General features: G+C 47.4%; 3 protein-coding genes across 3 annotated transcripts in view; 1 reads left to right on the plus strand and 2 right to left on the minus strand.

Moving 5' to 3' along the window:
* Positions 1-1885, minus strand: part of Pdilt (protein disulfide isomerase like, testis expressed) — a 36036-nt gene extending 34151 nt beyond the window's left edge. The window contains exons 1-2 of the mRNA XM_076840918.2: positions 1874-1885; positions 1319-1539 (exon numbers count right to left, since the gene is read on the minus strand). Of these exons, the coding sequence (XP_076697033.2) occupies positions 1319-1539; positions 1874-1885 (233 nt within the window). The remainder of the gene's footprint in view (positions 1-1318; positions 1540-1873) is intronic.
* Gprc5b (G protein-coupled receptor class C group 5 member B) overlaps positions 1-27928 on the minus strand; it is a 462197-nt gene that overhangs the window by 430903 nt on the left and 3366 nt on the right. The window lies entirely within an intron of this gene.
* Acsm5 (acyl-CoA synthetase medium chain family member 5) lies at positions 3435-27071 on the plus strand. The gene is made up of 14 exons (XM_076840780.2): positions 3435-3569; positions 5714-5936; positions 8325-8535; positions 10088-10295; positions 11723-11866; positions 14033-14186; positions 16369-16448; positions 17906-18029; positions 19067-19147; positions 19274-19375; positions 23554-23681; positions 23765-23864; positions 25745-25864; positions 26213-27071. The coding sequence occupies exons 2-14, from the start codon at positions 5733-5735 to the stop codon at positions 26294-26296; spliced, it is 1740 nt and encodes a 579-aa protein (XP_076696895.1). The 5' UTR covers positions 3435-3569; positions 5714-5732; the 3' UTR covers positions 26297-27071.

Here is a 27928-nt window from a genome sequence, read left to right on the forward strand (position 1 = left end):
TCCGGTTTGGTCCTCCAGTGTGCCCTCTGTCACCTCTGTGCCTGTCCCTTTGTTCTCAGGGCTGTGGACCCTATTCTCCTGCACCTGCTCCTCAGCCTGGCATCCCCATGGCCCCTCTGTGACCCCCTCTCCCTAGGCACTGCCTAGCTGTACAAACCCCAAACTCGGCTCCAGTGTCACCTACCAATAGGGGAATTGGCATGAGGGGAGACTATTTGGGGGGGCAGGCTACTAGGGGTTGAACTTAGGGACACTCGACCACTGAGTCACGTCCCCAGTCCTATTTTGTATTTTATTTAGAGACAGGGTCTCATTGAGCTGCTTAGCGCCTCACTGTTGCTGAGGCTAGCTTCGAACTCTCGATCCTCCTGCCTCAGCCTCCCCAGCCACTGGGATGACAGGCGTGCACCACTATTAATGAGAATTGCTCATCAAGTGGCCAGTTACCAGGCAGACGGGGTGCCGAGCACAAACTCCATCCTGTCCCTTGGCACTCCACAGAGACCCCCGCGTCCCCGGCCACCATCAAGTCCTGTCCTGTTGGAGATTTCCACTTTAAACAAATTAGATCAGTTCTGTGCTCATTAGCAGGCTGCAGGGCTTGCCATCACACACCACCCAAGCCCTGCCTTGCGGCCTGTCAGGCCCACAGGGCTCTGTCCCCATGTGACCTTATGTGGCTCAGCACTATCCCCTCACTGGCTGCGGAAGGCACCCGGTCTCCTCCCCTCCCTGCCCTCTGTCTACAACATCCTTATTCCACATCTTTAGCCTTTCCTGGTCCTTCAGGTGCCAGCTGAAATACCAGCTCATTGGAGAGGTCCTCCTGGCCACTGGGTCTTACCCACCCCTGCTTCTAGCATGTTCTGCTGTATCACAAGTGATCGCTTCCTGTTTTGTGTTATTGTCTGAGTTCACCTTATTTTTTTTTAATTTAACTTAAATGCAATTATTCATAGTTGCTCCTATATCTCCTAGCTGAGTTCCTGAAGCTGACTTGAAAGCTCAATGGACATTTTTTGAATGAATGAATGAATGAATGAATGACTTAATTTAATTCTTGCAACCCACCCCATGACCCATTTCCTTGGTTCTCACCTAGGACTGCACCTTAGAATCTCTTGGAGAGTTTTACCCCAAACCAGCAGCTTCTAGTTTAACAGGTCTGGGGTGGGGTTTGTCTGGGTGTCTTTTTTTTTTTTAAGCCCCCTAATTGACCCGACTGTGTAGCCATCTTGAATTGATGACCTTGGCAGAGGGGAGGCTGCCGTGGGAGGCCCAGCCTCCCGTTTGCCATTTTCACCACCGTTGCCCATACCTGAGGGAAGCTGCGATTCTCTCAGGGCTGCTGGGGCCAAGCTGAGCTGGGGCTGCAAACCCCATGGTCCTCTGGGAGGTGGTGGCCTTCAGAGCAGGCTCCTGGCGAGTTCGGAGCAGGAAGTCCAGGGGCAGGAACGCAGGCCTCCCTGAGCACAGTGGGGCCAGGGCAGCCTCCGCAGCAGGTTCTAAGCTCTGGGGTTCTAGAGGCCCAGGGTAACCCTGGAGAAGAACGGCCCATTGTTGAGTCACAGGGACCCCCTACCCCGCAGCCCCTGCTGAGAGGCCTTGCCCACGGACCCCCGGGGTCAGAGTCCATGTGGGCGCCAGAAACAAAACTTGCATTGGCTGCTGGGTGTGGCTTAGACGGGCCCTGAATTTAGTGGGGGACAGTGTAGCCTTTTGTCCCAGCTCACAGGGACTCCCTGTCCTCTTTCCAAATTTCCTTCATGGTATCCATCACTTTCTAAGTTCCAGGTCATTCCCGTTACTTACCAAGTTACAGGCGGCGGACAGACGCTTGTTGAGTGAATCGGTGAACGGCTGTTACTGTTACTGACATCGTCATTGTTGTGGTCACAATTGGCAGGCTCTGGCCTCTGCCGTGCTCCTGCCGTGGAGTGTCAGTGGACAGTGGCGACACTGAGATCCGATTGCTTGAAGAACAGCCAATTCATCCATCCACCCCAGAGCGGAGACTGTAAATCTAGATATGGCTGGAAATTCAGAGATAAGAGTGTCACCCGGGACTTAGTAGAGGACACAGTGGCCAAGCCTGCTGAGGAGAGGAGCTGCTCACCTGGAAATAGGCCACTCTGACCCCGCCAGCAGGAAGACAGAGCCCCCGGGGCGGGGGGGGGGGTGGGCGTGATTACAGAAAGGGCTCAACCCTCGCCTACAGGACGCCCAGGGCTCCTCTTCCATGGGGGATGTGGGCTCAGTTCTAGGGATAAGGGAGATGATGCTCTAAAGATGGAATGAAGTTTCTACAGGTCCTAGAGATGGGGAACCTTCCCGGGTTTGGTGTGATTCTATAAAAACAAAACCATGTCCACATTTTGTACCCAGAATGACAGACATCAATTGCTACGCACAGAATGTCTCCGCACAATGCATTTCAGATAGAGAACGATGAGCAGATATCAACCCCTCTTCATTGGACCTGACAAATATTTATTGAACTCTCCCATTATGGCAGGTGCTGTTCTAAGTGCTGGGGACATGGTAGTGCCAAGGACCCAAAATATATATCCTCATAGAGCTCACACCCTAGCATGTGTATATGGAGGAAAAATAAAGTGAATAAATTTTAAAAATATGGAACATTAGGAAGCCATCAGGGCCAAGGAGAAAAGCCAAGCAGGGAATGCAGGGTAGGAGGTGTCGGGAGAGGGGGCGGGGATGGTCTCGGGGAGGTGACCCGGGCACACATAGCGAGCCCCGCAGAGGCACAGGAGTGCACCCAGGGCTGGCAGGAGTTCCCGGCAACAGGTCCTGGGAAACCCGACAAGTCAGGGCCACAGTGGCTGCTGCTGTCCTCAGAGAAGGTGTTCCAGCCCTAAGCCAGATCCTCAGGGGACAGCAGGGCCAGGGTGGCTGGAACAGAAAGAGCAAGAAGACAGATGGGGAAGGATGGCAGGAAGTGACGTGGGATGAGGTGGCCTGTGGGTGGCTCTTTACCGTCTTACTTGGTGTAGTACAGTCGGTACTGTCACCGTCATTATTTTTTAGTGAATGTATAGAGCTGTGTTGCTGTGTCACCCAGATTGAGAACAATTACAACACCTCAGAGATGCCCCACGTGACCCCGGCGGCCACTGTGTGTTCACATGCAACCCCTGCTAATCCGGGGCCACCCCTGGGTGACTCCCCCCCGTGGACAGGAGGGTCATGAGCAGAAAGTGGGCGAGGCCTGGCCCCTGTCATGCCCACTACTGTGTCCTTTCTGTTTCAACAGAACAATGTCCTCCTTGTCCTTTTGGATTAGTTGGCAAACTAAGTCCTCAGGGAACATTCAACAGTAGGCAGGCGTCCACGCTGGAGGGAACTTGGAGTGCCGCCTGGCAGGGACCCAGTGTCCTGAGCAGCTGACTCCGGGACCTGCCCTCTCTTGGCTCCCTCTGGGGCCAAAGTTCCCTGCGAGAGTTTGAGTCAACAACTTGCTTGAAAAAGGAATTGCTAAGGGCTCTCAGGTCTACCCTTTAGCAGAGCAGAACCCAGACGCCTGCTGCCTTTCCGGGTCCAAGAACAAGGTAACTGGGCGAGAAACCTCCACGGAACGGCCTTGGGAAACCGCAGAGGGAGGCCGGGGGCTCTGATCATCAGCTGTGAAGGAATAAGAAATCCAGCCGGGAGCCGTGGGGCACGTCTTCCGGCAGCTCCAGGAAGCGGCTGAGTCCAGAGCCAGCCTCAGCAGCTTAGTGAGGCCCTAAAACAACTCATGGAGACCCTGTCTCTAAACAAAATATTAAAAAGGGCCGGAGATGTGGCTCGGTGGTTAAGCACCCTGGGGTTCAATCTCTGGTACAAAAAAAAAAAAAATTAAATCTAGGAAATCCAGGGGTACAAAGCCAAGACACAGGCTTGGGACAGAATTTAGGAGCCATTAGGAGGGGAAGGGTGAGAATCTCCAGGGTCTCAGGCCCAGAATTAGTGGCCACAGCTGAGCCTGGGAGGCTGGGAGGCTGGGAGGCCGGGAGGCTGAGAGGTGAGGTGAAAAGTTGCTTCTGCCTTTTCTTTATTTTCTTTATGTGCCTCTTTTTCTTTATCTGTAAAATGGAGAAAATGATATTTACATCACAGAGGTATCATAGTGTTTTAATGAAATAATATTTATAAAGCATTTTCAATGTGCTTGGAACACAGTGAGCCTTCAATGCATGGTAGTGCGGTTGGATTTCCTGGTTGTTGTGAAGTATTGTAATTGTTGTTATTGCCATATTCGGTTATTATTACCAAGAGGAACTTGGCAGGGAGAACTGAAACAGGGGACACAGCCCCTAGGCCACAGCTTCTAGAACTTTGATGAGCACTCAATACATCTGGGGATCCAGCTGACCTGCGGATTCTAGTTCCACAGGTGTGGGGTGGAGACTGAGGCTCTGCAGTTTCACAAGTGCCCAGACGGTGGAGCTGGTCCAGAGACCATCCTTTCAGTAGCAGGACACCAAAACAGCCCTGCGCAGTACCGTGTCACTGCCCACCTGTGACTCTTGGGTACTCAAAGTGTGGCCTGTCCAAATTGGGGTGTGCTTGCTAGGGGGGAAATGCATATTGCATTTCAGGGATTTAGTACAAGAAAAGGCAAAATACCTGTGTTCATTAGATTTTCACTGCTGAGACAGAATAACTGAGGAAAACAACTTTAAGGAGGAAAAACTTATTTGGGCTCATGGTTTCCGAGGTTTGGGTTCATGGTTGGCTGGCTCCATAGTATCTGGGCCCAGGGTAAGGCGGAGCATTATGGCAGGGGGGCAAAGCTGCTCAGTTCATGGCCACCAGGAAGTGAAGGGGGGCGGGGGAGAAAGAGAGAAAGGGCCTTGGGGATATACAAGATATACCCTGCTTGGGCATGACCCCAGGGACCGTCTTCCTTCAACCAGGTGCCATCTCCTGCGATCTCCACCACCTCCCGATAATCCATTCAGCTCTGAATCCCCCACTGATGGCAGAGCCCTCATGATCCATCACTCCCCAAAGCTCCACCTTTGAACATTGCCGCACTGGCCTCTGGGGAATAATCCAGATTCACACCGTCACCTTACCTCTTTAATCATTTGCTTTCACACTGATTCCATATGGAAATGATAATATTTCCCATATACCTGGTTTAAGAAGACACTCTGATAAATGTCACCTGTTTCTGCTGCCAGGGAGCTTTCTTTGGCTGGGCCAGGCCAATTCAGGATTGGTCAAAGGGTAATAGAGGGAATGATTAACAGAGAGGAATGCGAATGCTCCAACACAAGGGAATGATGACTATCTAGGTGATGACTATGCCAGTCACCCTAATCTCATCACTACCCATTGTATCCACTTATCGAAACGTCACACTGTACCCCACCAATGTGTTGAATTACTATGTGTCAGTTAACAATGTATCTTAAGATTTATATTTAATACAACAACAAAATAAAGGACATGAGAGGGAGAAGTGGCCTTGGAGTTAAGGGCCTCAGGCCCACAAAGACCCACAATAATGAGAGGTGAGAGAGGAGGGAGGGGTGGCCTCAGATTCAGAGAAGGAAAATGACCGATGCCACCTAACTGAACCCAGCCTGGATTCCAACACTATGTCCAGTATGAACCGCAGTCACCCTCAGGGCTGGCCGCAGGGTTCTCCCAAGCCCCCAACCCAGGATTCAGATGATGGCCTCTCTCCTCTCTTTGGTGACAGGCAAGAGGCAACAGACGACATGAGGCTGTGGCTGAGATGCAGGGTCCTCCAGGCGCTCAAGAGCTCCCGGGGATTCTGTGGATCTCACGGGCACCTGTCACCTCTCCCTGCCCCTCAGAAGATCGTGGGCACATGGGAAGCCATCAGTCTGGGGAGGCAGCCGGTGCCCGAGTACTTCAACTTTGCCCATGACGTGCTGGATGTGTGGAGTCAGCTGGAGAAGGTGAATCCCATCCTGCCCTGGGGCCCCTCGAGGGTATCTGAGGCTGCCCCCACCACCCCAATGAGACTTGAGACTATCGGGTTGATTTGGAAATTTTGACTTTGGAACTTTGCAGATCCTAAAATTTAAATTGTTAGCTTTTAAGCCTTAGGGAAAAATTATGATGAAGTATTGCCAGCTATAAATAGCCTTGCATAATCCTGGAGAGGTGTGTCATATTTCTGAGTCCAAATCATACCAGGAGACAGTTATGCCCTCTCTTGATTCCCTTCCAATAACTGTCATCAAGGGAAAGAGGAAGTTTTGCCTTGTGGCTCTTCTGTCTTCAATGTTTCTCTCACTCTCATCCACTCCCTTCTAAATAAAGAGAAAGTGGAGTTCAGGGCCAACACTCTTCACAGACCCTAGCAGATACACAGAACTGAGTGAGATAACCCTGATTTCCTCCTGCGTCTCTCTGCCTACGCTTCCTTTCTGTATTGTATTGATGTTAAAATAAAACATTCCATGGATAAAGGAATAGAAATTCTTATGCCAAAGAAACGTATCAGTGTTCATTTGAAGATAACCTTGTTTAAAGAATCAATGAGGTCCACACCAGCGGGAGCAGATACAGTAAGTACTGCTGGTGAATACGGTGAAGCTCAGGGAGGTGAATGAGGGGACAAGATTAAAGGCTGGCTTTGCAGTCAGGTGGACGTGGCTCACTGGAAGTGTGACCTTGGACACGCTGCCTAAGCTTTCTGGGTCTCAGTTTTCTCACCTGTAAAATGGGAGTCACCCCTCATGGCACTCACAGTTCCTGTGAGAATCGAATCAGGAATCAATGTGAAAATCTCAGCCCTGAGGCTCCATTTCTGCCTACAAAGTCTCAGCTCTTTTTGTCATGCTGGGGGGCAGGAGATGTCCTTAGAGACCTTCTGATGATCCAAAAAACAAACAAGCAGGATTAAGTCAGCAAAATGGGGGAATAAGGACCTTCCAAAAACTCTCTGCTTCATAAATGCAACAAGAGTCAGAGAAATTGTGGGAATCAACTTCCTCAGACTCCAGAAACCAACCAGATACTACAGCAACCAGGGAGTCTGCATCCAAGGACTGGCCAAATCGGCAAGAATGGCAAGCCATGTGGCCTTTTCCCCACTCCTGAGTCCAAACCCCCACTTGACAGTGACATGGTCACCTTGTCAAACCATATCCTCATTCCCAGGCCTCCTGGAGGCCAGAGAGGAAGCAGAATGGAGCTGGGACCTTTGCCAAAATTCATTCCCAAAGAATTATCATTACCGAACAGTCTGGGTGGTTCTTTTGGAAAACCTCATTTTCAAGGTTATTTGTATTTGACCTGACTCAGTCCTCAACCAATCAGAAAAGACTTTTCCCTGGAGTCCATTGGTCAAAAACAAGTACAGGCAAGTGTTTTAACTTTGTGGTTACATGATGGGGTGGATTCCAGTCGGGGCAAACAACAGACAAACCAAAAGCCAAAAATGAGCAGGTAGGGAATGACATATCCCTAGGAGCTTTGAAAATCTCCAATATGTTCCTGGGAATCTCAGAAGCGACATCCCAAGTAACTCTGTACGCTCCCAGGACTTTGCACATGCTCAAGAAAGACCTAAAAAAACCATAAGCTCTCACCTCGGGCTGACCTTGAGGTTATTGAGCAAACAAGAGGTGAAGGCTAAGGTAGAGTTGCTAATTTGTACACTGTTTCTATTTAGGATAATGAAAATATTTTGAGATTAGATAGTGTTGATGGTTCTGCGACCTTGCAGAATATACTAAAAGCCGAAGAATTGTGAACTTTGATGATTTTAGTGGGAGATGAACAATATTTCAATTTCAAAAAGAGGAATATATAGGACAGTGTGAACTATAATGCTATCTTTTGCATTAAGAAGATGGTGTGGCTCCCAGCGGCTCCAGAGACTGAGGCCCAAGAATCGCGAGTTCAAAGCCAACCTCAGCCATTTAGTGAGGCCCTAAGCAACTCAGCGAGACCCTGTCTCTAAATTTTTTTTTTTTTAAATGTTAAAAAGCATTGGGGATGTGGCTCAGGGGTTAAGCACCCTTGGGTTCAATTCCCAGTACAAAAAAAAATGGTTTGGGGAAAAATATACTAATGATTGCCTAAAGAAACACTAGAAAAATATGGAAGAAACCAATAAAACTGGTTTTATTAGTGAAAGGGAGGTGGAGTGGGGAACAGGGTAGAGAGGCCCGAGGAAGGGAACAAACCTTCTCCATAAGTGTCTTTCTGTATCACCTTGATTTCTGAGCCTTATAAATATATTGAATGCTTAACTATAGTAAAAAGTAAAATGAATTAAAAAAAATTCTCAATGAAGCACTTCTACTTTTTCTTCTTCCTGCACCACCGTCTAGGCTGGGCACCGGCCCCCGAATCCTGCATTCTGGTGGGTGGATGGTAAAGGAACGGAGGTCAAATGGAGCTTTGAGGAGCTGGGATATCGGTCCAGGAAGGCAGCCAACATCCTGGCGAACGCGTGTGGCTTGCAGCACGGGGACAGAATGATGCTGGTGCTCCCACGACTTCCAGAGTGGTGGCTGGCCAGTGTGGCTTGCATGCGGACAGGTCAGTGGGCAGGGCTGGGGTTCCAGTTAGGGCTGACACTATCCGCCAGAGGCCCACGGCATCCTGAGTGCCGTGTGGCATTCTGTCTGCCCAACCATCACCATCTTGACTGCAGCCAAGGGCAAGACCCCAAGCAATACATAAAAGCCGGTCCTTTCATATGGGCCAAAGTGTAAGAAGCCCCTGTGCTTTTCTTGAGCAATTGCTATGTGCCAGTCATGGGGTCAAGTGGTTGGCATGATCGAAATTTCCCTTTGGGTTGTTATTATTTTTTTGTTGTTGTTGTCACCTAAATTTCCTGTTCCTCCAACTGTATATAGTCATCCTTCTATTTTGAGTCCAAATAAAATAACCCTAAACCACAACAAATCCCAAGATTATGTACAATTATAATGAACCAATAAAAAATATGGAAAAAAAAGGCAAGCAAATATAAATGGGCATAGCCCATGGGTACAGTGTGGTGTAGAAGGTATGCTTAGCACGTGCCAGGCTCTGGATTCGAGCCCCAGCACCAAGTAAATAAATGGCAAATTGTTAAAAAGAAAAAGGAAACCACACACCATGTTAACACATCAAGTCTGACATCCTCTCCAACTCTTTAGAAGACACCCAAGCTGATGTCCTGTGCAGGTTACACCCATTTTCTCCTTATACTCTTTTGTCACCCATCTTCCCCAAAGCACCACCAACAAAACCCTAGGTGGGGCAGACTGGCTACTGGAAAAAACTAAAACGGGGAGGTGGACTGAGGAATCCCACCGGTCAGCTCCAAGTGGTCAGGCTGGGCTCTAAACCCCGCGAAGGGCAAGGACCCTGGTGGGGCTCTCGTGCTGCCCTCAATAACTGGATGCGGCCCGGGGACGGATCTTTTAGGATCCGTTTCCTCTCGTTTGTGAAATCAGAGTGGTGGGCCCCAGGAAATGCTGACCATGGACATTCTGAGCCTGGTTAAAATTGGCGCCTGGTTTCTGCTTCCTCTCCTCTTCCCCTTGGGAGAGGATGGAATCAACTTTGGTTGAAGCCATATGAGGGGTCCAGGATCCCCCACCTCGTCCCTCCCTTACACCAGCAAGTAACCCACGCCCAACAGAAGGCTGCATTGAGGTATTTCATTTAAAAGCACAGAAAACCCCGAGCTCGGTGCTCTCTCAGGCAAAACAATGCAATCAAGACTGTGGACTCTAAGATTTACGGCTGCTTGGCTTTGAACTCCAGCTTTACAACCTATTAGCTAGGTGCTCTTGGGCAAGTTGTTTAATTTATTTAAGGCATACAGTTCTAAAACTTAGGTTGTTTTTTTTTTTTAATTTACAAAATAGGTATCAAATAGCATGCACTTCCCAAGGTTATGAGAATTAAGTAAGATCCATCAAGCTCCTCTCACAAGCCAAAGCTCCAGGAGCATTTCTGGATTTCTTTATCCTCGTTACTGGCCCCTCTTCCAGCTCGGGCGCCCCAGTCCTCTCCTTCCTGTGGCCATCTCTGGTTCCCGCACGCGGGGGTCTTCCCTGATGTTGAGCCAACGTCCTCTCTCTGTGCGTGATGCCAGGTGTTGTCATGATTCCTGGCGTCTCCCAGCTGACGGAGAAGGACCTCAAGTACCGGCTGCAGACATCCAGGGCCAAGTCCATTATCACCAGTGACGCCCTGGCTCCGCAGGTGGACGCCATCAGTGCTGACTGCCCCTCCCTCCGGGTCAAGCTCCTGGTGTCGGACAGCGGTCGCCCAGGCTGGATGAACTTCAGGGAACTCCTGCGGTGAGTCGAGGCCCCCTTGGACAATGACATTGACAAACAAGTCAAGGCATTTCCCCTTTAGACCACAGAAGGCACTGCCGACTGCACACAAAATGACTCAGAGAGCGACATTCACCTGGAAGCCAGATGGTCTGAGATAGAATCCTTGGGACCATCTGAATGTTCCAGGTCACTCACTCACTCAGTAATGAATGTGTCACTAGCTTTCCTATGCCTTGTCTTTTCTACACTGTTGACAGTAGTTATTGGAGCTATCAGTGTGGAGGAGCTGACCTATGCAATGCATTCGGTATACAGCAGGTGGCCGATAATAAAATAAGTGCATGTATCGTGTGCTTAGTGTATGCTAGGCACTGTACTAGGTAAGCAGTCACCTCCATTCCTTTGTGTAGGGAAAGGTTTAATGAAAATCTATTTTGTGACAAGCTTTGTGTTGGGTGCTCAGAACGCAGTAATGAATAATCTTGTTTAGTCCTTGAAAGATACCTTGTGGGTTGAAATGTCACACAATTTTACAGGTGAGGAAGAAAGATTTGCAAAAGTGAAGTGACCGACCTAAGATGCTAAAAAATTGTTAAATAAGTGTTGGGATGGAGCCATAGTCACATCTCCCCTGAAGCAAGGACTTGGTGGAAATCTCTCTCCAGATTAGAGGCCAGCATCCAAAAGGGGGCCCTCAGAGACTGGAACTATCAAGTCACAAATGTTCATCAGACCAGATTTCCCTGGGTTCTGTTTAAAATATGGATCCAATGGTCCCTTAGCTGACATATTTAATCAGACATATATGAGCCAGAGCTCATGGGATCTGTATTTTTTTTTAAATCAGCCACGTGATTTTGATATATTGCCAGCTTGGCCCAGACCAGGGGTTCTCAATTGTAGTTGTTAGTAGAATTTCCTGAGGAGCTTAAAAAACATTGAGATTCTGATTTCATCTGTCCAAGGTGGGGCCCAGGTAATGGTATTTATTTTAAAAACTTACCTGGGGATTCCAAGGTGCAGACAGGGTTGAGAACCAGGAACCACAAATTAGCTGATTCTCCAAATCACAAAACCTTGGGAATTAACCAAATCTCCAACCCCCAAGTTTGGGGAAACCTTTAGAAGTAGTTCTAAGTCCTTAGGAATTGAGGTGGGGATGGGGTCATGCCTAAAAGTGCTGAATGAGGCACATGGATATGGCAACTTCTCACTCCATGCTCCAAGAACAGGGGGCTCTTTGAGTGAGTCACTTAATCATGTCGGGCCCCAGTTTCCTTGTCTGCAAAAGGGTCATCATGAGAGGAGGTGGCTGTAGATAGCCCAAGCTGCCACTCTCTTGAAGCAGCACCTCACATGTATTTATTGAAATGGTAAAAAATATGGTCACTGTTCCCTGTGTCCACTCTTGGGAGTTTCACCCCCCACGTTTTTACATTTTCCAGAGAGGCATCTGCAGAGCACACGTGTGTGCAGACCAAGAGTCGAGATGCCCTGGCCATCTACTTCACCAGCGGAACTACCGGGAACCCCAAGATGGTTGAGCACTCCCAGAGCAGCTACGGGCTGGGCTTTGTGGCCAGTGGAAGGTACTGGGCACGGCTTGTCTAGGGGTGCAAGAGCAGAGGGTGGGTGAGTGAGCAGGGGTGTGTGAAGGGGAGAGCGGCAGGAACTGAGGACAGAAGGCAATGAGAAAAGAGGGGTGCGGTGGCCCAGGCCTGTAATCCCAGCAACTCTGGAGGCTGAGGCAGGAGGACCGTGAGTTCAAAGCCAGCCTCAGCAGATTAGTGAGGCCCTTAGCAACTCAACGAGACCCTGTGTCTAAATAAAATATATTTTTTAAAAGGGCTGGGATGTGCCTCAGTGGTGAAGCACTTTGAGGTTCAGAAAGAAAGAAAGAAAGAAGGAAGGAGAAAGAAAGAGAGAGAGAAAGAGAAAGAGAAAAGGAAAAGAAGCAATGATAGTGCAAATCAGGTAGGGTCCTAGGGTGTTTGGACTTTATTCTGAGTAATGTGAAAATACATTGGAGGGTTTTTTTTAAAGTGTGGCAAAATATGCATAATATAAAATTTACCATTATTAAAAAAATAATTTTAGCCAATACATAAAATCGTACCTATGTACCATGTGACATTTCCATACACAAAAATATGTTGTGGAATGTTCAAGTCATGGTAAACCTATCCACATCCTCGAATGCTTATCATTTATTTATAATGAAAACATTCAAAATCCTTTTTGCTAGCCAAAGTTAGCACTTTAAACATTTTAAGTGTATCATTGAATATCGTTAAACATACTCACATTTTTTTTACAACCATCACCACCATCTATAATTTTTAAAATAGATTTTGAAACAGAACCTCCACTTAGCAGGCAATAACTGCCCTCTTCCATCTCCCCAACCTCCCAGATATACATGACAGTAGAGTGTGGGGTTTTTTTATTTTATTTTTTATTTTTTGTACTGGGGATTGAACCCAGGGGTGCTTAACCACTGAGCAACATCTCCAACCCTTTTCTATATTTTATTTAGAGACAGGGTCTCCCTGAGTTGCTTAGGGCCTCGCTAAGTTGCTGAGGCTGACCTTGAATTTATGATCCTCCGGCCTCAGACATATCATACACACATGGAGTATAACTTACTCCAATTAGAAGCCCACTCTTGTTCTTGTACTTTCCCTCTGTATGCTTTTGACTACTCCAGGTACTTCATGTAAGTTTGCCTTTATGTAATATTTGCTCCTTGGTTTTGAAACTTGGCTTCTCTCACTTAGCATGGTAAGTTTCATCCATTTCGTAACAGGTGTCAAAACTTCCTTACTTTTTTAAGACTGAAAAAACATTCCATGGTGGGCACAGGAAACATTTTTTAGATGCACTCATCTGTTGGTCCACACTTGAGCCGTTGTCATGAATGTTGCTGTGGACACAGGTGTGCAAATATCTGTTCAAGTCCTTGCTTTTAATTCTTGGGGGAGACACACTCAGAAGCAGAATGGCTCAATCACAGAGCAATTGTATGTTTGATTTTTTTTTTTTTAAGACACAGAAAATTTTGAACAGAAGAGTAACACAATATGCCTTTGTGCTGTTTTCCTAGAGGCTCACTCACTGTGTTGGGTTGATGATAAATGCCAGGGGCAAAGGATGACAGGAAGGTCAAGGAAGGGGCTGGTGCATTAAGAGGAAAGGGTGCTGATGGTCCAGGGGAGCCGTAGCCACAGGGTGAGAACAGAGAAGATTCCCAGTGTGTTCTGAATATAGATAGAGGGAGATTTGCTGACTGTTTCAACAGGGAGTGAGAGAGACCAGGGTCAAGGATAACGCTGAGTTGTGTGGCAATCAATGAAATGGAGAAGATGGTGGAATGAGCCTGCCCGTGGGAGGAAACCCAGAGTCAATTTTCAGCACTGGAAACTTGAGAGGCGCAAGTATGCATCTCCATAATTAGTTAAAAGTGGAGATGTTGAGGGGGCATTTGGATCACTATGTCTAAAGTTGATGAAAAAGAGATTGGATGAGATCAGCAAAGAGTTAGGGACATTGAGAAGAGAGAGACCTGTCATTTTAACTCTGTACCATTAGCCTAGATCATAGGTAGATAAAAGACGCTCAATAAATGTTTGTTGAGATAATAGTGGGCTTGTGCAGATCTGAGTGACCAGGGCTCCCAATAAGGAGATCTGGGTCATGTAATCCTTTGTAAAGTCAGAGGCACTGCTGGGGGTGCTGACTGTCCCTGTGTTTGACAGGCAGTGGGTGGCCTTGACCGAATCAGACATCTTTTGGAACACCACCGACACTGGCTGGGTGAAGGCAGCCTGGACTCTCTTCTCTGCCTGGTCTAATGGATCTTGCATTTTTGTGCATGAACTGCCTCGGGTTAATGCCAAAGTCATCCTAAATGTAAGAGACCTTTATGTCTTTGGTGTAAACAAGGTGAGTGTGGTGTCGATTTCAAGGTCGTAGGAGAAAACGCACCAACCCGTGACCCGAGGCTTCCTTCCTGCTGATGTTAACCAGGAAGTCTCCCAGGACCTCCTGTAATCCGGTTCCTCACCACCTGGCCGTCTTCAGTCACTGCTTATGTTCAATCTAGAGCCCTAGATATGAATAAGAGCATCTCTCTAGACCTTTGCATATCTTATCTTTTTCTGCCTGGGTTGCTTCTCTCTTTCTACCATCTTCTTTTTTATGATCCTGTTGAGACCCTAGTTATTAGTCAAAATCTTGGGTAAAATCAAAGTCTGCTTCTCAATTCCAAATGCTGCGGTCCCTACTGCTCATTGGGTGTCTTTGCCCAACTATAGACCTGAGGACTCCTGCCCAGCCTCCAAGGGTCTTCTCATAGGGAGGGAGAATTGATCCTCCCAGCGAAGAAATAGGGCTTCTTTCTTCTGTCCTCCACATCCTAACTGACATTCCCTAAAACATCAGAAGACCCATATGCCCGCATTCTGCATGGATGCAAGCTGTATCACACTGTGCCATTGGTCAGACCTGGACTGTCATCTTACGCCTTCTCTTAGCTAGCAGCGTGGCCTTAGGAAACTCACCTAGACTCCTTAAGTCTCAGTCTCCCCATCTGAAGCACAGAAAGGGATAACGTAGTTATATCAAGTGGTCACAAGAATAAAGTGATTCCAGGAACATAGTACATGCCTTACACGTTAGTTATTATTATCAATCAAACTCATCCGCATCATTATTTACGTAGGACTTGATCAGCCAACACGTGTGTCTTCTCCTTCCATTGCCTCCAGCCCTGACATAGCGTACTCATTATCTTTTGCTATGTAGTAAATCAACCCAAAATTTATAAGCTTAAAATAGAAACATTTGTTCTCTCATGGTTTCTAAAGTCAAGAATCTTGATGTAGGTTAACTAAGCAGCAGCTCTCCTGAGGCTGTAGCCAAGATGTTAATGAGGTACCACAAAGCTCTTAGCATCATTATTATTAATATTATATGTATATATATATATATATTAAGTTGTAGATGGACACAATACCTTTATTTTATTTTTATGTGGTGCTGAGGATCAAACCCAGTGCCTCACACATGCTAGACAAGTGCTCTGCCACTGAGCCACAACCCAGCCCCTAAGCAGCATTATTAACAGTAACTAAAAGGTAGAAGTAACCCAAATGTCCCTCAATGGATCAATGAGTAAAGAAGATGTTGTATGAATATTATTCAGCCTTTAAAAAGAAAGAAATTCTGAGATGCTATAACATGGATGAGCCTTGAGGACACTGTGCTAAGTGAAAGAATTCAGGCATAGAAGAGCAAATACTATGATTCCACTACCATCAGGTCCTTAGTAGTCAGATTCATAGAGTGTAGGAGGTGGCTACCAGGAATTGGGGCAGAGGGTCATGGGGAGTTATTGTGTAATGGGTACAGAGTTTCCATTTGGAAAGATAAAAAGAGTTCTGCAGATAGTTGATGGCCACGGTTGCCCAACAATGTGGAAATACTCAGTGCCAGTGAACTGTACTCTTAAAATGAGAAAATCTTCTGTTGTGTGTATTTTGCCTCAGTAATAATTTTTTTTTAAGTATGAGCTAGGATTGTGATTGTCTCAAGTCTGGAGAATCTGCTTAAACACTGGCTTGTGATTTTCAGCAGAGTTCAGTTCCTCACTGGCTTTGGCTCAGAGGCTTCCATTCCTCATTTGTGTACTCCTCCACAGGACTGCTTGAGTGTCCTCACAGCATGGTGGCTTGCTTCTTCCAGAAAGAGTAATCCAAGAGAGGCAGAAACAGTGAGAATATTTAAGACAGAGGCCATCATCTTCATATAACCTAAAATCTCAAAAGTAACCTCTGTCCCCTCAACAGAATTCTGTTGGTCCCACAAACCAATCGTGGTGCCAGTGCTGTGTGGGAAGGGAGCCCACAAGGGCACAAATACCAGGAGACAGAGATGATTAGAAATTACCTTGGAGGCTGGAGGCTGGGCACCACACATAGTTTCTTACTTCTTTCTTCAATAATGAGGATATGAAGAACCAGTTCATTGATCCCTTTTCTATGAAGTTTCACCCCAAGGACTCTAAGATCTTCCACCTGTTATTTTTGTTTAGACTCTCTCCAAGTTCCCGATAACCACCCTTTGCTGTGTCCCAACCATCTTCCGGCTGCTTGTACAGGAGGATCTGACAAGGTACAGCCTGTCAGTTTGGTGCTTTGAGGGCCAAAGAATGTGAATATATGTAACCCCACCCTCTCATTCCAACTCTGTTTCTGTGTCTCTATCTTTTTGTCTCTGTCTCTCTTTTTCTGCCTCTATCTATGTCTATTTGTCTCCTGTCTTTATTTCACACACACACATACACACACACACACACACACACACACACACTCACAAGAATACACATTCATATCCCTTGTAGACACTATTCAAAGATGATTTTCTGGACCCCAGGAATGTATATCCAAATGGAACTAAATAGATTTAAGGCAGTCTGACGTTCCAACACTTGACATTGGCTTTCTTCCCTCAGCAATGTGTCTGTTTTTATCTGTGAGAGCAGAGAAATTGTTGAGTTATTATTTACCACCTATGGAGTGAGCCTATAGGTCTGGTGGGACTAACAAGCCTACCATAGTGGGTCTTCCATCTCCCAACCTCAGACTGACCCAAGTCAGCCATTCTTTAGATACCTGCTCGAGAGAAGGTGACAAAATACTGGATGGCTGTCCTCCTGGGTGAATCCAAAGCCAGGTCGACTAGAAGGCAGAGCAAGTTGCTGGGGTACCAGAGAATTCCCTCACCCCTCAGTAACATACCAGTTCTAATCTGTCTTTCTCTTCACCTACCCCTTATCTTCCCTTATCACACTCTGGCTCTGAAGTGCTTAAAGAGGGAGATCTTACTTGATTCTCAAAGTATGAAATGTAAGAATTCATTCCATTTATCCATCTACTGGACAGCACCATATTATGATTTTAGCTGAAAACAGGTTCTGAGTATTTGTTCAAAAGGAATTTGGTTGAATGGTACTAATCACCACAAACACTGTGATAACTCTAAGTACTCAGTACTTAGTGCTTAGTAATACTAAGTAACTCAATCCATCCAATTTGATCCAAAGGGGGGAAAATGATTAAAAGTATATTTGCAATCACTGATTCTTTTTAACATTTCATAAAATTTGCTGAGCTGAGAGGTTGCTTTCCAACTTAATATCTTTAGAAATTTTTGAACCATTGGAGATTCTCGGAGTGCCACTTTTTATCTTCTCAATTTTAATTGTTTTATCTTTTTCAATCCAGTAATTCTTCAATCACTTTATTATCCATCAGTTTGTTTCTAGCTAAATTATTTTGGCAAATTTACCTGGAACTCACTCATGTGATTCCCAAATTAGTAGGTTCTGTTTTTTGGTTTTTTTTCCAAACTCAGTTAAGAATGAATTTTTTAAAAAAATTATCTGTCCCTGAGGAACATGCCTGGAAAGCCAGAGGGTGGGGTCCCTGGGGAAGATTCTAAAACAGGGACGTTTACTCCCTAGTGCTTGGGGCGGGGGGCGGTGGTGTGGACTGGGCCACGTTGCTGGCAGGTGTTGCAGGTGGAAGTGGGGGTCCTGACCCAGCCACGTGTCTTCTCACTTGAGAAAGGTACCAGTTTCACAGCCTGAGGCACTGTTTGACTGGAGGAGAGGCCCTCAACCCTGACGTGAGGGAGAAGTGGAAGAACCAGACGGGCCTGGAGCTTTACGAAGGCTACGGGCAGTCCGAAACAGTGAGTGCTGTGCGGCCAGGTCCCCGCCCCAGTTCACCACCATCTGAGCTCTCAGTCCAGTGGACAAGATCCCTGGCTCCATAGCTCCTCCTGCCTTTCTGTCTGTCCTTTCTCTGATACCTGTCAGGACTGCCCTGTCCCCAGGGTGGAAACACTGCTAACAAAACTCCATCAGCTAGAACCTTTGGGTTTAGAGGTAACTTCACAACTACTCCATGACCAGTAAGCCAGCTCTCCTGGCCAAAGGTATTGTCTGTCCCCATGGGAACAGCCTACATGTATTTTGGAGAGAGCCCCAAATCCTAAGAGGCAACTTCTATAGTCTTCAGGGCAGAGATGTGGAGATCAATGGAATCCTTCAGCTTAGTTATACATTAAGTTCTTGATGTGCAGATGCCCATTCGAGAGCTCCATAAATGAATGTCCCCTTGGAAAGAAGACAGAAAGAAGGAAGGAAGGGGAGGTGAAGGGAAAGGAAGAAGAGGGGATAGGAGTGAGGAAGGAGAAAGGTGTGGTTGTCAACTTTGCAACTCTGTGATCAAAACACCCAACGAGAACAACCTAGAGGAGGAAAAGTTTATTTTGGCTCATGGTTTAAAAGGTTTAGTCCATGGTTGGCCAAACCCACTGCTCTGGACCCAAGGTGAGGCAGAACATCATGGTGGACAGGCGATATGGAGGAAAGCTGCGTCCTTCATAGCAGGCAGAAAGCAAGAGAAGGAAAGGAGAAAGGGTACAGGGAAGATGCGCCCTTCTGGGGCACACCCCCAGGGACCCACCTGCCTATAGCCACCATCCAGAAGTCCATGCAAAGGAGGGTGGACTGACTAGGCTCCAGCTCTCACCATCTAGGCATTTCACCTCGGAAGATTCCTGCATTAGCACAGGGGCTTGGGGGGCGGCGGACACCTTCTATCCAAACCATAACAGAAGGAGAAAGGAAGGGAGAGAAGGGAGAGGAGAGAGAGAGAAGAAAGTGAAGGAGGAGGAGAAAGGGAGTGAGGATGAGGCTCCTTATGGGCCCTGGTTCCTTCCAGGTTGTAATCTGTGCCAATCCGAGAGGCTCCACCATCAAGGCGGGGTCCATGGGGAAAGCCTCCCCACCTTACGATGTGCAGGTAAGCCACCTCGGTCACGGCAGGTGAGGAGCAGGATGCATGGACCCGCTGGGCACAGGCTGGGCTGGCGGGCGGGCGGCCTGGCTGTGCAGGTGCCCAGACACCACCCTGTGATCCCTCCACCAGATTGTGGATGACGAGGGCCACATCCTGCCCCCAGGAGAAGAGGGGAATATCGCGGTGCGCGTCAGACCCACCCGGCCCTTCTGTTTCTTCAACTGCTATCTGGTAAGAGCCAGGGACAGCCCCTCTCTCAGCAGTGACTGCGTGCCCAGCCTTGTGCAGCACGTTTTATAAATATTTGTTTAACCCCTGAGGTCGTCATAGGGAGTAGGTTGCTCCTGTGTCAGCGGGATCCTGTTACTGATATGGAAAGCGACACAGAGAAGTGTCAGGCAGGTTGTACACACAGGTCGTGAGGTCTCAGTGTTTGAAAGTGACATGCAGGTGGCCTCATTACTTTAAGGATGAGAAAATTCAAGTTCCAGGGAGGGAAAGAACTTACCAAAGGTGAAACTGCAATTTTGTGTCAGAGCTGAGTTTGGGGGGTTCTCCTTGTGGTTTGCTGCTAAGACTTTAGGTCCTGGGATTTCAGATCCAGTTTCTGAAATAAACCAGTAGCTAACTTTTCTTTATACCCACTTTGGCTGATATTTATTGAAAGACCGATCAAGGCTTGGTGCCCATTTATTGAGAAACAGATTTGCATATTTATAGAGCCGGGGGCGGTTTGACAGTTATGACAGTTTAATGATTTAACGGTTTGACAGTTGGCTGGGGTGCTTTCTGATTGGTGGGTAAGGATCATGTGAACTAGCAGGGCTAGTCTGATTGGTGGGTAAGAATCATGTGAGCCAGCAGGGCTAGTCTGATGGTAGGTAAGGATCATGTGAGCCAGCAGGGCTAGTCTGATTGGTGGGTAAGGATCATGTGAGCCAGCAGGGCTAGTCTGATTGGTGGGTAAGGATCATGTGAGCCAGCAGGGCTCACCATTGAACGGCTCTTCTTGGGGGATGGGGAAGTTAGTCTTTGATGCCCGGGCAACTCCCAACATTTATGATAAATTTTTCTCCCAATTCTTTAACATGAAACTCTCAAACCTGACTGTGCATTAAAAAAACAAACAAATAGAAAAAAAAAACAAACCTGAGAAGATTCAGCTATTACTGATGATTGTGTCCTACCTCAGACTAATTAAGTCAGAATTTTGGATGGTGTGGGTCAACTTCCCAGGGGATTCAAATGTGTGGCCAAGGTTAAGAACAAGTGCTAAAATAGTCAGTCTTTTTGGTCACTGTGACTAAAATACGAAAAAATCTTAAAGAAGGAAAAGTTTATTTTGGCTCGTGGTTTCAGAGGTTCAGTCCATGATCAGCCGACTCCATGGCTCTGGGCCCAACGTGAAGCAGAACATCATGGAGAAGAATGTGGTGGGAGAAAGCAGCTCAGGACACGGCAGGCAGGAATCACAGAGAGGTCCACTCACTAGGGACAAAATGTAAACCCCAAAGGCACGTCCCCAGGGACCTAGCTCCTCCAGCCACCCCGACCTGCCTGCAGTGGATTAATCCACTGCTTGGGTTAAAGCTCTCAGAAGCGCATCATTTCACCTCTGAACCTCCTTGTCTCCTCTCGCACATGAGTCCTTGGAGGACACCACACACCCAAACCTTAGCAACTGCTTTACAGAAATTCCATCTCATGCACATACTCAGCTGTCCCTCAGCAGAAAGAAGCAGATAAAAATCAGTCAATATGTTTTTGTAATGTTGTATTTTAGGGTTTTTATGTCAGTACAAGAGAATTTTTTTTTATTTTTTATTTTTTTGCTTCATCTTGTTTAAAATAAACTTACTTCTCTGCTGGGGTTGTGGCTCAGCAGAAGAGCACTTGCCTAGCACGTGAGAGGCCCTGGGTTCAATCCTCAGCACCACATTAAAATAAAGGTATTGTGTCCAACTACAACTAAAAAATAAATATAAATAAAATAAACTTACTTCTAAATGTAATAATCATGCTAAACAGGAATAAGGTTAAATTTTTAATATACTTTCTTCTAATATTTTTGTAAGCAGCGAATTAACATTTTTGGAAAAATTATTCCTTATTTATTGAGTGTCTGCTCCATGCCTCTAGGTATACAGTGGCACTCACAGAGTTCACATAACACATCTCTCTGGGTCTGTGAGTACTCCATTGAGAAAGTACTTAAGTAATTTTTGAAGTCATTTGCAGGACCAGAACCTCCACTTTCTGGGTATTTTCCTTTCCATCACCCACACCAAAACTTACTTTTCTTTCCATGTCATTAACTAAGAGAAAAATGTGAAATCTTTTTATGAGAATCATGGCCTAGGGGAAAATTAATAGAAAACGCCACACTCCAGGGTTGCTTTGTGAATGTAGGAAATTCAGCAGGGTTGACAGGCTAAGCACACTGCCCCCACAATAAGTATGCACATTTCAAAGTCCTGTTGGCCATTACCAAATAGCTGAAATTGCACATGTCAACGTACTACACCTAGGTCTGCCAGGTTTCTGTTCTCATACTAAAAGGCTCAGGGGTCACTCCAGGTAAACTTGGCTAACTGGGCTGCACGAAATAACCACACCAGAGACACAAATACCTTTTTCTTTGGGGTCGCTGTGACGGCTCCTCTGACCTTAAGGGTCTGCAGAAAGAGAGACAGAGCACGCACTGACCCCTTTTATTGAGGAGAAACTACTCAAATGAGGCAAGGGGTCAGGTTTCGGGGGGCTGAGTCTATCTTCATGATGTCCACTGTCAGCAGGTTGACTGACACCTGGGTAGGCCACACCCAAGGGCACAGTAAGAGAAGGGGACACACACAAGGCACTTCCATGGAAGATTCTATCCTAAACAGGGCAAGGGGTGATATTACAAAGGAACAGGTGAGCTAGCTTCACCATGGGGCTGTAGCAAGACACACCCATGCACGAGACACCGACCCTCGGACCCAAGAAGGGTGGGGAAAGCTCTGCCACATTTCTGTGACTGAGCGCCTCAGCACCCAGCCGGGGAGTGTGACCCAGTCACGTACAAGGTTGGTCTCCCACATAGGTCCATTTTATGTCTAAGATAAGGAATAGACTTGCTTTCCTAGGGAAAGAAACCGAGGGTGCAGATATCCACTCCAGTGTTGTTCAAAAGAGACAAAGGTGGAGTTCATCACACCTAGTCGACAATCTCTCCTTCTTACTCAGCTTCTTTAAAAGTACCTTATCTAGTCTTCGGCCTCCCACACACTTTAGAATCCCTTTGCCAAGTTCCGAGAAAATGTCTGTTAGCATTTTGGTTGGAGTTGCATTGAATCTATAAATCAACTTAGGGAGAATTGACATTTCTGTTAATGTTTTCTATATTTCCATTTGTTGATATCTTCTTCAACATTCTGCAGAGTTTTAAGTTTTCTCTGTGTATATCTTACAGTTTGTATTAATTTTAGGCATTGATAGATTTTTTTTTTTGCTTTTTTCCCCCTCAGATTATATTTGCTCACTTATTTATTGTGGTGTGGGTCTTGAACCCAGGGCCTTGCGCATGTGAGGCAAGCATTCTACCAACCAAACTGTATCCTCAGCCCTCAAAGTGTATTTTTTGAAAGGGGTATAATTTACCTAAATAAAATGCACTCGAGTTAAGTATGCAGGTCAGTGACTTTTGACAAATATGTACACCAGTGTCACCACCACCAGAGTCACTTGTGGAACGTTGTATGGTCACCCCAAAATTCCCTTGTGCTCCTTTGCCATTAATCCTCCCTACCCCAGACTGCTGGCAATTAGTAAATTATTTATTGTCACTATATAATAATTCTGCCATTAAAAAAAGAAATTTATCTAATGTGGAATCATAAAACATTCACTCTTGCAAGCCTGGCCTTTTATGCCCAGCATAACGTGTTGGCCGGTCACCTAGGCTATTGTATTTATTAGTAATCTGTGTCTTTTTATTGCCAGCAGTAGCTTTTTCTTTAAGATTTTGAGAATCACAGTTTGACTTCTTTTTCCTTCCTGGGCCCTTGCCTCTCCCCTGTGGATTCTTCTTCCCAAACCCCAAGCCGGGCGCAGTGGCACATGATAGCCCCAGTGGATTGGGAGGCTGAGGCAGGAGGATCGCGAGTTCAAAGCCAGCCTCAGCAAGGATAGCACCCTTCTAAAGATGGCGATGGTGGCTGCCCTTGATCTTTCCCTGGAAGCTTCCATCAAATTCCCAGGCCTATAGCCACCTGCTCGGGGGGCAGTTTGGGCCAGCGTGGTCTTGGGGACAGCTGGACTTGCTGCTGGGGCTCTCCAGCTTCCTGCATGGGGCTTCTGGACAGTCAAGAAGCCACACCCTGGGTGGCTGTGCAGAAGGTCCTTCATGGACTTCCCTTGTCTTTCAGGACAATCCCGAGAAGACGGCGGCCTCAGAACGAGGAGACTTCTACATCACAGGGGACCGTGCCCACATGGACGAGGACGGCTACTTTTGGTTCATGGGAAGAAGCGATGATGTGATCAACTCTTCCAGGTCAGCGCCTCTACTCTTTCCTCCTTCCTCTGACATTCCCCGGGGGGAGGGGAGCCATCTGGAAGTCTCCTCTTCTTTTCCAGCTACCGAATCGGACCTGTGGAGGTGGAGAGCGCGCTTGCCGAGCACCCCGCTGTGCTGGAGTCGGCGGTGGTCAGCAGCCCAGACCCCACCCGGGGGGAGGTGAGCAGGCCTGCCCGGGGACATCCCCCTGTCCTCACCCCGCCCAGGAACACAAAGCTGAAAGGCCACCAACAGATACACACTCTTTTTGATTAAGCATCGGCCTCGTGCCTTCAGAGATGCAGAGACTTTCTAGAGGGACGCAGAGAGAAAATGCCACACTATCGTTTTAAGTGGACATTGAACTGGATCCAAAGGACGCTGACTATGGGACCAGAGATCTTGGTGACACGCGGACAGGCTGTGTCATCCATCCTATCCAGTAAACGTTTCTTCCTCCTCATAGAGGAGCAAACAGCAAGTATACCAGACAGGTCACTGTCAGCTGTGATCCAGGAGGGACAGTCAACTTGAGGATGACAGAATATGTGTATGTGTAGCAAGGGAAAAATGAGCCAACGTTAATAAGCTTGGTTTTCACTGAATACATGCGAATTGCTTTTTGTGGGTCCCAGAGAAACAGACAGAATGGGAAGGATGAGCTTTATATGCAGACCCATGTGCTTTTCACTGACTCTGAATCCAAAATAATGCTTCAGTACAAAGCAGTTATCTTCTTTTTATTTTATTTTTTCTTTTTTGGGTACTAGGGATTGAACCCAGGGGAACTCGACCACTGAGCCATATCCCCAGCCCTATTTTGTATTTTATTTAGAGACAGGGTCTCACTGAGTTGCTTAGGGCCTCGATAAATGGCTGAGGCTGGCTTTGAACTTGCGATCCTCCTGCCTCAGCCTCCCAAGCCGCTGGGATTAGAGACGTGCGCCACTGCTCCCTGCCAAAGCAGTTACCTTATGGAAGCTTTGCTTCACCTTGCCTTTTTAGAAGCACCAGGGCTGGGGCATCAGTTCTCACAGTGGTCCCTGGACTGTTCACAGCTGCGTCATCTGGGGCTCTTATTTAAAATGCAGACTTAAGACCTCAAGTCAGAGCTGCTGAACCAGGCCATCTGCATGTGAGCCGGCCTCCCCTTGCCAGGCAATTCCCCCCTCCATAGCATTTGAGTCCACTACTATGGAAGGAGGAGGTGTGAGTCCCATCTGTGGGCTGGAGAGATGACACCTAGAAAACCGTGCCTTGTCCTGCATGCTGGGAGTTAACTGATCTGTGACCAAGGGCTGCCTGCTCCGAGCTCACCCGTGTGCGGTTCTTAGAACGCAGCTTGGCACAGAGCAAGTGTGCATTGTTATCACAGTAGAGGAGAGCCCTTCCTCAAAGCCAGCTCTCCCAGAACGTGAAATCCCAGGGATCTTCCCACCCTGGCAGCAGGAGGGACAGTGATATTGTTGGCCGAGTTTCATGCTGGCATGGACTAACCGCCAAGTGGACTTATCAGAAACCACGGTTGGTTGTGTCTGAGTTTGGGACACAACCAAACTCCCCCTCCTTGGCAGTAGACACCCTGTAGGAGAAACCTGGACAGGAAAAGGTGCAGAACGTCCCTCGGGATAGACCTGGACCAGAAGCCGTCCAGCTCCATATTGGCAGATTGCAAACTTTCAGACATGCAGCCTCTGAAGGACCCTCCTGCCCTTGAAGGTAGCCATTTCTCTCAATCCTGCCCGAGCAGACTCATGCCTCACTCTCAGGCAGGAAAACCTGGAAGTAAATGGTCTCCAACATATTGGCATCTTAGGAGAAGCAACGCCGGTTCCTCGTGGTGCCACTCAGGGACAGGGACTAGTCTGAGAACAAACAGGGCTCTGAAGCCATTCCCCGAGAGCCAATGCTTCTAACCGTTGATCCTGGAGAGGAAGGTGACAGAAAGTTGACGTTGTCTATTTCACTGGACGGGCCCACGCCTGGCAAGTGCGAGTGCTCGTTCACGAGGCTGAAGTATGGTTCTGGGAGGCTTGACCCCTTCTGTTTCCCCCACGCAGGTGGTAAAGGCGTTTATAGTTCTTTCTCCAACCTACTCCTCTCACGACCCGGAAGCACTAACCCGGGAGCTCCAGGAGCATGTGAAAAGGGTGACCGCCCCCTACAAGTACCCCAGGAAGGCAAGTGTCTGGAATTCTGGGGGAAGGAGAAGGTACTGGGGAGCCAGAAATCCATGCACCCCCAGTTGCTGGCCTGTTTCTTCACTGGCCCTCCCTGAAGCCCATTTTGTTCTCACTTTAAGATTTGACCTTTAACCCGGATGCAGAGGGTGGTGCTGAAATGCTGGCAGCCCAGGTGCTGCAGGCCCGGCCCTGCTGATGGCCGTCACTTGGGGAAAACCCTGACTCATGGGAGGTTTCCTGTGTGGTGGCAGAAGGTGACAACCCCAGGCAGAAGTCTCCTGGGGAAATGATGGTTTCTAAGTGTTTTGTTTTGTTTCTTTCTTTCTTTTTGTTCTGGGTCCCTAGGTGGCCTTTGTTTCAGAACTGCCGAAGACAGTTTCTGGAAAGATCCAAAGGAGTAAACTGAGGAGCCAAGAATGGGGGAGATGAGGTGCTACCCCAGAAAGGGCCCAGAAGGACCTGGTGGGGTCACTGGTCAGCCCCTGCTTGGAGCATCGTCCTGACAACTTCACAGACATCAACAACACTCAGCTTCCAAGGGGACCTCTCCAGAACCACTGGATGCTCCTAGAAACGAACAGAGAACATCACTGCCCCAGAGCACAGAGCCAGGCCCCGTCTAGCCGTGCTCAGCGGCTCAGCTCCCCCTCTGTCCGGCTGTTCTCGGCATCTTCCTGAAGTGGCACCCCCTTTGTCCACAGAAAAGCCCTCTTCACCATGGCTGATTTGGGGACTGTCAGCTAAAGAGTTCAATGTAGATAAACTTCCTATTTTCATGTCGCCCTGTTTACTTGGCCACTGGCCGAGAAGATACCAGCACTCCAGGTGCTGGACACCCCTTACTAATTTTTCACAAACATGTATCCAGTGTAGTACTTGGAAGAAATGTGCAAACAAGGCCTCTTAAGATAAGTTACAACTGGGCTCCATGGTAACAGCTGGCAGAGGGAGGAAAGAAAGGGGAGAAGCAGCTCTCCCCTTCTCAGGTGCTGTCCTTGAAGGGTTAACTTGCCCAGAACAGTGAAAGAAACAGCTGCTTTTATGTGAACTTCTGCAGACTGTGAACTTCTGAGCCCCTCCCCTTACACGCTGGGTATAAAACTCTGAAACTCCCTGAACTCAGGGTTCAGGGGATTGATTGATTACAGCAAAAGCTGTGCCCTCTGAGCCTGGCTGCTGCCAAATAAAACCATTTCCTGCTGTCTTTGGTGCCTGGCCTCGTTGGTCCCTACAACATTCCCACCGGTCCCTACAAAATGCAGTCAGCATGGCCTAGGGGGGCTTGGGGTCTCCTTCCCTGCCAGTGGGAGGGTAAAGGACTAACCCTTTAGATGAAGCCATTTGGTCCTATATCCAGACCATAAAATTGACCATTCCCTTGAGCTTAGAAATTCCATCTTTGGGAATTAATATAAAAAGAAAGGATTCAAAATGTAGAAAATGTTGGGTGCACCAAGATGTTTGCCGTGGCATTGTTTAAAACTGAAAAAAGAAATCAATGTCAAAGCCATAGGAGAATGATTACAAGTCACTGGATAGCTTATTCTGTGGACACTGAAATATTGAAGGAAATGTACCATGTTTCGGGAAAAGCATAAGCTATGTTAAGTTTTCAACATTGGAACGAAAACCATTGCAGACTGGAGAATCACAGCTCTGAAAAAAAAATGGAAGGAAATACATTCACATATTAGTGACGATTTTCCTGAGAATTGAGAAGAAAGGGAAAATAATGTTTTTTTTTTCTCTTTTCTCAATACATTCCTGTATTTTCCAAGATATCTTATTAAGTAGATACAACTATTTTCAGGAAAAAAGTTATTTTAAAGAAACAATCTTTTCGAACCACTTCCTGCCCCATGTCTAGTTCTTCCTTTGCACACCAACTGTGTCCTGGAGTTCCAGTGTCCTACATCTGACCCTGGAAGAAGGCAGACACCTGAAGCCATGTCCGGGAAGGTGGCTCTGGAAGGCAGAGACAAGCCACATGCAGGAGAAGCTGATGGAACCGGGTGTCCCCTGCCTGACTCCCAGCACCTACAGCCACTCTCTGGTACATAT

The sequence above is a fragment of the Callospermophilus lateralis genome, chromosome 19 (genome assembly GCF_048772815.1).
Source record: "Callospermophilus lateralis isolate mCalLat2 chromosome 19, mCalLat2.hap1, whole genome shotgun sequence".
Taxonomy (NCBI): Eukaryota; Metazoa; Chordata; class Mammalia; order Rodentia; family Sciuridae; genus Callospermophilus; species Callospermophilus lateralis.